At 36.1% G+C, this 11,860-nt stretch overlaps 1 protein-coding gene across 1 annotated transcript; it reads right to left on the bottom strand.

Moving 5' to 3' along the window:
* Window positions 1-3,642: 3,642 nt before the first annotated feature.
* On the bottom strand, window positions 3,643-11,125 carry LOC101310833 (translation initiation factor eIF-2B subunit beta-like). The gene is made up of 11 exons (XM_004307074.1): window positions 11,043-11,125; window positions 10,678-10,755; window positions 10,437-10,591; window positions 9,062-9,346; window positions 8,681-8,810; window positions 5,924-6,031; window positions 5,720-5,822; window positions 5,497-5,622; window positions 4,824-5,017; window positions 4,460-4,587; window positions 3,643-4,018 (listed from the first exon to the last, which is right to left on the bottom strand). Exons 2-10 carry the CDS (start codon window positions 10,728-10,730, stop codon window positions 4,491-4,493), a joined length of 1,251 nt encoding a protein of 416 aa, XP_004307122.1. The 5' UTR covers window positions 10,731-10,755; window positions 11,043-11,125; the 3' UTR covers window positions 3,643-4,018; window positions 4,460-4,490.
* Window positions 11,126-11,860: the final 735 nt, after the last annotated feature.

Here is an 11,860-nt window from a genome sequence, read left to right as displayed (position 1 = left end):
CCTCTTAGCTCGGTAGATATATTCAACACTGTACATCTTAATATGTTGAATATCTTTTAACAAGGGAGTGGACTATGTGTCAATAATTTGGCGATTACGCTACCATTGAATTGAGAATTGTGGTTTCTCCCATTCGAACCACCAACAATGACTTTCTTCTGCTAGCTGAGCTAAGGAAAACTATGGCAAATCCAACGTTGATTTGGCCTAATTTCGGTCAAAATCAGTCAGATCCAACTGATTTGCTTATTCTCAACCAAATCTGGCTGGATCTAGACTAGACCTAGTAGATCTACATGAATTTTTGTCGAAGATATGCACTGTGAAGGAATAGAAGAAGATAAAAAAAGATGAGAGAATAAACAGATTATGATAGTCACATCGATGTTGTCAAATACTTAATTGTGTTCTGAGAAAATTGTGGGTTTCTCAACGCCGGAATGTCCACCCTTTTTCCTTTACTATATAACTATCTTCACTTTTTGTATATTGAAAACAAAGAAACAAAATATGAATCTATTTCCCTATCCTATAGAAGAAATTAAGATAGATATAAAACCATAAAACTGTAAACCCAAACAATAATATTGATGAATTTTTCTTTACCTGATCATTTTTTGATGTCTGGAATCCAGTAGGCCACTAGATCAGAAGACTGAGACTAGAAGCATCGAGAGTAACATAACTAGGAATGACGAGAAAATTTACTAGTCTAAGAAGCTGAAACGAAACAAAGATAAAATTTACAAGATCTTGGCTAGTCTGAGAATGCGGCAGCGAACAAGGCATCAATATATATAGTGAAATATAAAAGAAGTCATTTAGGGTTGGAAAGGTATAAAAGTAATTATACATGCAAACATGTAAAAAAAAAACGTGTCAACATTGCTTTGTAGTTGTCGCCTTTATCCAAATTTGTTTCCTTTAACGTCCACTATTGAAGTGAGTTAGGTTATCAAACATATAGTTTAATAAAGTTTTAAATTAAGAATCCAATGTGCATATAAAACTATCAAAATTGGTTAATCACATCTCAGTTTTTACAAATATGACCAACAACGATTGAGTACACCCAAACACGAACTCTATCAAGTAGATTACGAGACTCATGTAACTCATTGCTTTTTTTTATTACAAAGGTAAAAAACTCAAAACTACAAAGCAAGGAGTGGGACCAAACCTGCTGAGTAGAAGTACCATCTATAAAAGGATGATCTATCGGTTCAGAATGAGAACTGCAAAAAGAAAAAACAGTCAAACACTGAGAAATTAGAATACTAGGTGTTGATAATGTATTTCTAGTCTTAAGTCTATTTCGAAATAAAAGCTAAGAAAATATTTTCATTTTCGGGGGATCGAAGATGAAGTTTCTAAATTTTTGAAAAGAAATTTGGTAAATAAACTTGAACCGGAAGCACCCCAAATGAATTCATGATCTAACCTAGGGTATAAGGAAAGGGGAATTCCCAAAACTTTACTAACAATATCATGAGGTAAAATGGTTTAACATTACAATTAAAATTCATCATAAAATGATCTACTGTATCATTTCAATCAATTTGATTCTTTTAGTTTGCAAGAATAACAATAAAGTATTAAGAAAATGGGGGTCCCCAGTTATATTTGCATAAAAGGATTGTATGGCTATCACTAAATATCGAAGTGACCTTTGATCAAAATATCTTGAGAATCCAATATACCTTTCAAGCAATAGAATTAGAGGAGAAATTCCAATGAGAACCTTACAACGAAGATCAAGTGGTGATTTTTAAATGAACGATTGGATGAGTGTTTTAAACTTTAATTAATATCTCTAAGTTCTAATGTGCATGTCATCCACCTATTAATCTGAAAGTCCTCACTTTATCCTCTTCATTGAAACTTCTCCCATAAAATGAGAAGCTTTTTTATGGGTACAAAAAAAAGTGTCAGTCGGTAAATACTATTTTGTGACAAGTTGAACCCACCAATTATTTGGTTGAGTTAGAACCTTCCAGCCTAATTTAGCAAGCAAGAGCGGCTTTATTAAAGTTTGGTCTAACACCAAGACCTTCATGAGATTTTAGAATAGCTACTTGATTGCAAACAACTTTGGCAAGAATGACTTGGACTCTTTATAAAAACGGGTTGTAAATTTCAAGAAACATTTAAAACAAGACATAATGTTGTTAGAGATTAGGGGTGGGCATATTCGGATTGGACTAGTTTTAGGTTCAAACCGAATCCAATCCGAATTATTCGGATTTACAAAATCTCCAACCGAAACCGAATTTTAAAATCTTTTAACTAATTATCCGGGTCAACTGAAAACCGGATCGGTTTCGGATTTAGCCCGAATTTAAAATAATAAGATGACCTATATTGAAAAATTGATTATTTTTTCTTTTTTCTCTATAAAAATTAAAAAATAATATATTTCTTGTTGTCTCTTTTCTTTTTCATCACGAATTTACAATCATGTTTAGATTAAACGTCAAAATATAATATGAAATACATATATTTTTAATAGTATACTTGTTCAAGAATGTGAGTTCATAAGAGTGTGTGTGTGTAATTTGATAGAGATTTTGTCTTCCTAAAGTGATACGTAGTAAGAAATCCTATCTACTAATAATAAAGTGACACGTATTAAAATATATATATATATATATATATACAGGAAGGATATGAAGCGGACGTCCGCACTCGGCTTAAAGTGCGGACGTCCGCCTGTTCTCCACCCTCCGGCGCCGGCGACGGCGCATCTCCACCTCAGAAGACTCCAGCAACGTCCCCGACCACTTTCCCTCCCCGACGAGTCCATTCTTTTCCGGTTTTCCGGCGAGATCACCCAAAACTTCAAACAAAGTCGATCTCGCTGGAAACTGGAAAAAAACGGACTCGCCGGGGAGGGGAAATGGTCGGGGACGCTGCTGGAGTCTTCTGGGGTGGAGGCGTGCCGTCGCCGGAGCCGGAGGATGGAGAACGGACGGACGTCCGCACTTTAAGCCGAGTGCGGACGTCCGCTCTACATCCTTTCTGTATATATATATATATATATATATATATATATATATAATTTGGTTTTGTCCAGGGTTTACGGTTTAAAAAATCGGTTTATATACGAGAAAACTTGGATTTGAGTTACACCCCTTGATAAGGTATGAGCTTTCCAACACAAGTTTCTTTTGCTTTTTGATTACCACATTGTTTATACACCGTAGTTTATGTTATAAACTAGAAACTTCCGTTAATGAGAGACGGAGAATATAGGGAGATATGTAAAGAGCCAGAATATGAGAGAAGTTGAAAGTCTCATTCATTCTCATTAAGAGTAAGGAAATCTAGGATCACACCTGCTGTTAGGTCTTCTCGATTAATTTGCTTCTTTTGAGTTTTGTTCTTGCCTTGTAGGCCCCTTGTAACCAAAATAATAATAATCCAACTACTCTTTTCTTGTCCTAATTGTTGAACGTCTGGACTTGTGCAAACATAACATGACACATAAACTTAGCCTGTATCTGCATTTTCCTGCGGTTTCAAAAAAGATTTCCAAGTGTGCAAAGAAAACGAAACACAAGTTGGAAACCTGAAAATGGTTTTCTCAGCAAAAAGCCAGATACCCAACAATATTTCCTCTAGAATTCCACTCGTCCATTAACTGAAAGAACGTACCACCAACAATCTGCGATAAGATCAGCAAACATGCAATACATCATTTTAGTATCTGACATCCTGCTATGGAATTGGAAAACAATCCCTTTCCGCACTGTCCTTATAATATCACAAAAAACACATTCTATTCACTCTTTGTTTTGAAGAATATAAACTCTACTTCCTAAGTGGCCAGATACACAAAATTGGCTCTCTTTGCTTCTATTAGTACCATCCGAGGTTGACAGCTCATCTTACTCCTTCGCTATGCATCTTGTCCAAGTACACTACCAGCAACAACAATGGTCTTCATGGTTCCATAAGACTAACAATTCATATCACAATCTCTCCATCCGACCAAAACCATTATAGCTTTCTGTACTCCCTAAAAGTGCAGGAAAGTTGTCAAGTCAATTACTGATGAGGTTTGCAATATTTGCATGGAGTGCAATAGATGTAACAAACACATGAGAAAATATTATCTGAAGCATACCCATTGAAAGATGATAAAAGTACAATATACAAGGCAATCATGCTGAAACAAATTTTAACACTTGGTACATACCTATTTTTTACAATATGGATCAAAAACATTCATAAAGAGGGTTTCTACCACACATTACAATCCTGGACTGAAATTGCATGTATTGCTACCAAGAATGTTTGCAACAAGAATGCAGGTCCTAATTTAAAAAGGAAAATAACTGTGCTCTAGTGATTGTTTTCCCAAACAGACTTGTTAATTAATGGCAGTTATCAACCCTGAGTTGACAGACGACAACCACAGAGCCCAGCTGGGAGAATAATTACTGAATTATATACTTACCCAATATATGATATAAGAACAGGAGCTGAACTCAACTCCCTGTACCAGGTCTCCGTTGGACCACTAAATCATCAGCAGAATAATAATCTGCAATGAGCCGGTACATGTATGATGGATTATGGCCTCCACTGGAAAGAAAGAGAGATTGTCAGTGATACACTATCCAGGAAATGAGTATATATAAAACTGAAAAAGTTCAAAATACTGAGCTGAGATTGATTGTTTAGGGTCAAGGCTTGATAGAAGCTATGATGGCAAAATAATCCTTTAGTCCCATTTCCATTTCCATTTTATTCCTTTAACATAACAGAAATGCTATAGGTGAAACCTATCTTCCCTGAAAATAAATCCATACAGTACTTACGTATCAGTGATAAATAGACTAACAAGCTTTGGCGGCACATAATCAAATGTAGGATTGACAACATGCAGAAGTGGGGAACCAGTGCCACTTCGAAAATCCATGCAATCTGAGAATTCTCCAAAATCCAGCAGCTCAGAAGGGGATCTTAACTCATTCAACAAGACTTCCGGGTTGTGTGGATACAAAGGGCACAGCTGTAAAGCAAACAGACAATTTGGATAGATAGAGTTGAAGAGTGAAATCCAGGAAAATAAGCTACAAACAGATAGTATTGCTCTCAGTTCAACCCGGCTAAGACCAACTCTGTTTGGGAATCCCATGAGACCAGATCCCCATTCTAGCATTCTTTGTAATTAGTCTAATCATGCATAAACACACTAGCAGCCAGCAAAAACTTGACTGATTCCTGAGTAATACTATCTGTTTAGCATCTGACTTAATTCTCAAACAACTAAGGGATAATCAATTCTTAGATGGGATGAATATTTCACCCCCATATATTTGACTCAAATGATTCCTTCTACTCAACTCTTTCAAAGCTGCTCTTTACTTGTTACCACTTACCCCATCGGTGGACTGATATTAGAAAAACTTGTTTTCAACCCCAAAAATGTAAACATAACAAAGGAGTTCTCAAATGATGAAAAGTTCAACTAGTATTGTGTTAATGTACCTTGTGACTGCCAGCAAGTACAACAAAAGGAACGGCATGCCTTTGGGCTGCAAGTGCAACCATATTCAACCCAACTGGTGCTATAACCCCACCATTGGCCATGACAGCATGAGCACCCACTATAACCTTAAAAATACAAAATGTAAGGTCAAGCTGGAACATAGGATGTAGATTCTCAAATCGGAAATATAAGAAAAATAAATATACTAAGACTGCCTCCTACCATGTTCACTCGAGATATCATAGCAAAAACTGCAGAATCAGTAATCAGCGTGGTTTGTAAACCTCTGGCAACCAATTCTTTTGCAAGAAGATGCCCCTGATACCTAATAGAAACCCCATAATAACAAATGAGAATGGTTAACCTAACAGCTGTAGTGTTAAGAGTTCTAAAACTTTGGAAGAATAGGTTCGGCTTTGCACTAACCTTGGAGCCCCCTCTGCAACAAATACCCGAAATGATCTTTTTTTCTCCTTTGCAGCAAAAAGAAATTCCAGAACTGTTTTTGAACTGCCTAGAGTCAATATAACCTCACTGCAAAAAACTTGGCAATTAGCATACTAAAAAAAGCAGATAAAAAAAAACCGAAATAAGAAAATTGAAGATCAAACAGATTAGCCAGTAGTCACTCTACATAAAGCTAAATATTCTGATGAATGGAGAAGAGACCCCATACCGTCTTATAAGTTCTTTTTAGTACGTACAAATAGCAGTACCAGAACATATAAGATAGTAGCACAATAGATGAGTAAGTTGTTACAGATGAACACGAATGCAACAAGCCTTGGATCCAAAATCCCAATGAAAACACAAAAAGTTCAGGAGATAAAGCTTTCCTCAGAAACTTCAAAAGCTAAATTAAAGTAGTGTATTGTCCCAGCATTGAAGTCAGCATACAAGTTCTCGGAACTTTTACAAACAGCTAGATGAAAGCCATGAAAGCAAAAGAGTACAACAATCAAATCAGATAAAAAATAATTACTATAGTTCAGCAGCCCATTGTAATAATCTTGTTACCATCAATGTTGAATCTTCTAGAATTATTATGAAGTGGTGACAGAATATATGACATATACTCTCAAGTAGATGGACCCACTGCAAGTTCTAAAAAAAATGTGTGGAAAACACTACTGTTCCTGTGTATCTAGTTCGTGAATAATAATTTGGTCTTAATCTCATTTCCTCACGAATTTTATCTACCCAAGTATCCCCTTCAGTGAAATGATTAAAGACTATAAGAACAGCGATCGAAATGTGCCAGCAAGCAAAAGAATACAACCATCTAATAGGAAAGAAAGAATTATTTAAATTAATCAACCCAACTGTACACTTGTTTAGATGGTAGGATGCAGTCTTAGCAGCAAACAGAAATTGAGCACCCACGTAAAAAATTTATGTATAAGATATGGAATACAAGTTCACTACAGAGCTAATCAAATTATCCCACAGAATAAGAATGAGCTGATGGAAGATCCAAAGTATAAGCTCTCTTCTGGCAAAATCTCTCTTAGAAATCATCTCGTCAAGTTTACCTAATAAGCTAAACTATACACAGTATTGGTTAAAAGACAATTGATGCCCCCTGCACAAGCAAGATCTCGACAGCTAAATAACAGACCAAATAATTAAACAAGAAAATGAAAAGTAGTCCATTTGTTTCAGATTCAAAGCAGACATACACATTCAAAAGTCCTCACTGTACATTATGTAATCATAGTTATTATTTTCTTTTTATCTTGCTTGACTCTAGGATATAATATAGTTCTTTTTATCTCGTACACATTCCCACGATTGACCGAGTGAATAATTCAATGTGGAGTTGTTATGCCAATAACATGATAATTTTCTAAGCATCTAGATATGCTTGAATATATATTTTCTTTAGACAAACATACAATAATCAGCAACCTGGAAGAATGCAGATCAAGCCACATAGATTAATAAGAACTGCAGACAAAAATAAATTCCACTAACCAGGCAAAAGAAAAATTCAGCAACCAACCGACTCAAACTAGGAACTTCACTGATTTCTAGTTTCCAGTAACCAGTAGAAACAATGCCTGACTTCTCAAACTCTATCTATTAGTGAGTAATCATCTACAAACAGAATTGATCGAAAAACATAGTGCAGCAGCCACAACTTGGTTGGAAACAAAATTTCCACTTTGGAAGCCTAAGACTAAGCCCAATTTTTTTTTATCCAAAGTAAAGTCTCCATGGTAGTTTTTATGAAAAGTAATTATGAGTCTAGTGTTCAAGGGCCTTATCATTAATAAGTCTTTAATTGAGTCTTCTGGTGTTCTATGAGTCCATGGGTTATGCAATATAAGCCTATTAATATAGCTACTAATTGAAAACCCAAATCAGATTGGAATGAAGTAAAATTGAGTGCTATTGAAGGCTTGCTGCCTTGGTTTCTCTTCCCCTACCCTATTCTCTGTTCTCTCCCCTAACCTCCCTCCTTCTATTTCTCCTTTATACAGCTAAAACCCTCTGCTTCTTCTAAATACATTCTGCTTTCTTTAATCTCTCAATACTCCCCAACCCACACTAATCTTGCTCACCCCAGCTGTTTTGCTGTGCTGCATCAAAACAATAACTTTTCCCCAGGAAACAAGCAGACACCACCATACTCTTACCCTACCATTTCCCAAGTATTACAGAATTCTCAGAAACCCACATAATAATTATCAACAAGAGCTTCATTGTCATTAGATTCAGTAAACAGTTTGCTTCATGTCTTTACAATACATCAAACACAACCATACTTTAAAACCCCTGGTAACAGAGACCATAAAGCTGATCTAAGAATTGAAAGAATACTAATGCAACACCAATTTATATTGTGGATCACAAAAGGGGAGAGAGAGAGAGACAGAGAGACAGAGAGACAGAGAGACAGAGACAGAGACAGAGACAGAGAAACAGAGAAAAAAACATAAAAGACCAATAAACAAAAAAATTTAAATCATTACGGCATTGAATTTAGTTTAAATAAATCACTAGAACCACCAAAAAAGCATGAATATGATTAGTATACAGTTGTCACACTCAACAAAATCAACACCGCACTAATTACTATTAAAGTAATTATATGCATAAGGCTACTATATTTGAAAGAAAATACTAGAATCAGTAACAGGCAGCGTAGACAAAATAGTCAAGGCTAAGAGGAAAACATACTTATGGTGAATGTGCTCTACTGCTTGTTCAGCAATCTGTTCATGGCAAGTGCAAATATCCTGAATAAGTTCATTGACTGCTTCAATGACATCATGTTTCAGCTTCCGGCTTCTAGAACTTTTATCAGCAGCTGTGAAAGATAATAAATATCGATGTCAGCATTTAATTATTATTTTTTTTTTCTAAAATAGTAACTCCAGTTTCAGCACCATAGACCATTGTGAGACCCAAAATTCAAGTGACCAATTTCCACATAAAAATAGTAAGCATTATCATCAGAAATATTGAGTGAAAAAGTCTGCATGCTTTAATCAAATATTGAACACAATCTACTAGAAAGTAAAAACAAATTCCTGAGAACGTAAAGAGTGAAGAGCGCACATTTGCTTTTTCCTTCAGAATCACCAGATGAAGATGTGTGAGGGATAGCTGCTGCATCAGGTATGTCTTCAAGAAGGGTTTGCAAGGAAGGCGGACGCAGTGTGCTTCTCGCAGCTGCTGCAACTACAGCAGCAGACAAAACTGGATAGTTGTCGCGGTCACCATCATCTTCATCATCACTGACAGTCGACATGTTCAACCCAGCCATAGCAGCTGTGGTGAGAGAAAGATCCTCCTCCCTGATAATGTGCAAAACCCGCCTCACAATATTACCCACAGCGAGCTCTGCAATCATATTCAACAATATCACCAGGGAAAATAGAATAAATCAGCCCCTAAATATATAAAGATTAGGAAAAAAAACTGTAAAGAAATAAATACAGTACTTCTGAGATGATATTTATGAATTAGAAAATCCCTGAAGGATGTATACAGGCGAGTACACTTGGCAACATCAGTACTTCTCTACCTTAGAAAGTAGAAATGACAATTCAGTAGGCCTCACATGTTTGAATTAAAAATAGCAAACGTTAAGACAGATGAAAAACTATTCAGAGAATACTTCATAGAGAAAGGCAAGAAATGTACAAAGTTCTCACTAAGCTAGGTGGGTATATCTCAAACTGTATTTGCACTTGTTGGACGTACTATTTAATAGTGTAGCCATATTCCTAGTTTCCAAAATGCCCAAAGGTTTTATTTCTTGAACTAGGGGGAGAGGGAGTAAGGCTCCAGTGTAAGAGCACTGGATCCAACACTAACGGTAGGAGTTCAACTCTTGCCCTCTCCCATTACAGCACTTTAGTCTACTTTCAACAAAAGACAAAGGTATCGAGTTTTGTTAAAATATTGGCTTTGCTCATCTGAAGAACAACTTTTGGATTTCATTCAAGGGACCAGACCCACATGAAAGCTGAAGAAAAGAACTATCTGCCACAAATTTCCTCCTAGACAATAGAACCAACATACATATCCATTTGAGCATAAACACAGAGGAACTTAAGATTCTAACTTTTGTCCATGATCAAACAACAGCAAAAATTCTTCCTTTTGGATGTTCAAGCACCAATCGGTAGACTGTAATCAACTAACTAGCCCTTTTAGAGAAAATTATGTATGCAATCAACCCAATTGGTAGAATGCAATTTCTGATTATCAAACTTGACCAAAGAAAACATCCACTTTGACTCATCCCCACATATATGGTTCAATTTGACAGGCCACTAGGAAAGAGTTGCCAGAGTAGACAGATTGCTAGGTGGTATTATAAACAAAGACGATCGGCATGAAATGACCGTCATACTCTACTAACCAAACCAAATAATACTCCAGTGACATGACTAGCTCTACTTGTGTAAAAGTTCCACACACATACCCACAGGATTTGCAGCAATGAGCTGCTCCCCAACAGCATTCACAGCATCAATCAAGGCTCCAGCTTGATTCGTGTAGGGCACACGCTGCGAAGAAATCACCGAGCGAAGCAACTCAGCAGTCAGCTTAGCCGTGGCCTGTGAGCCTTCAATTTTCCTGCCAGAACACAAACCATCCACAATCAAAACAGCTCTACCATAGAGCCCTCAACTATCGAACAAACTAATAACATAAACGCATACCGCCTTTTCAGCTTGATAACGAAATCATTCACAAGAGTATGCACGTCCGGCATGATTATCTCTCACTGAATATTTCACCTGAAAAAAAATAAAAAATTGCAGAGAGAATCAAAACGGAGCAGAAATGCCACTAGGTCAAGCTCAACCAAACAAAAACTACACAATCAAATAAGCTCAAATCAACTTTATTCATCCTAATGACTATGAAATTGCTCCATAAAACTTGACCAGAAAAAACTTAGAAGCTTGAATTTCAGTGACGGAAGCACAAATTCAAAGGAGCGAAGAAAAAAGCTGAGAAAAATTTGCTGCTAAGTTTCAGAGCAACCAAAACATGAGAAATGAAAAGCGTAGAGCAAATTTACCAGTCTAAATTACAGACGAAGATGAAATCGGAGGGCAGATAGTAGAAGAGCTTACGGCCGAGATCGGAGAAGCATGTGAGTATGAGAGAGACGGAAGAGAGAGAGAGAGAGAGAGAGTTGGGGTGTGGGGGTTTTGCAGAGTTTGGGGCTTTTCAGAGTGAGAGAGAGAGCTTCTATTTTGCATTTGGGTTTCCGGGTTCTCCTTTACCAGACCCGGTCCGATTTCTATAAATAGTTTTTATCTTTTTTTTTTTTTTTTTTTGAATTTACATGAATTACATCTTCTTATCATTGATGGTTAAGAAAATGAAAAATAATGATTTTTTTTTAGGGAGTCCAGCTCCGATACTATTTCAAATGATGATCGATTTAACAGTGCGATTGTTGTTTGAAATAGTATCAGAGCTAAAGCGAATCATGTTATTCACTAACCACTACTACTAAAAAGTAGTTGTCTTATTAACTAGAGCAAACCAACCTATACTACCAATAATTGCCTAAAGAAATAGCATCGGAGTGACCGTAATACAAATCATGGTTCAAAGAAAACAAGCTAAAGCAAACCAATGTATACTACCAACAATTGCCTAAAGCAATCATATTATTCACTACCCACTATTACTAAAAAGTAGTCGTTTTATTATTCATTGTAAACCAATTAATTTCTTGCCAATTTTGAAAAGGATTCAAGCTAGTTAAATTTGTTCTAAAAGTACAAAATTTAATATGCTTGGATAATATTACATGTTATGAAACTTTTATTGAAATCGTGACTCCAAGAAGAATTATAATAAAGCTCAAACTTGACAATGTGCATG

The sequence above is a fragment of the Fragaria vesca genome, linkage group LG7 (assembly GCF_000184155.1).
Source record: "Fragaria vesca subsp. vesca linkage group LG7, FraVesHawaii_1.0, whole genome shotgun sequence".
NCBI classification, from domain to species: domain Eukaryota; kingdom Viridiplantae; phylum Streptophyta; class Magnoliopsida; order Rosales; family Rosaceae; genus Fragaria; species Fragaria vesca.
This window is presented reverse-complemented; position numbering and strand designations above follow the sequence as displayed.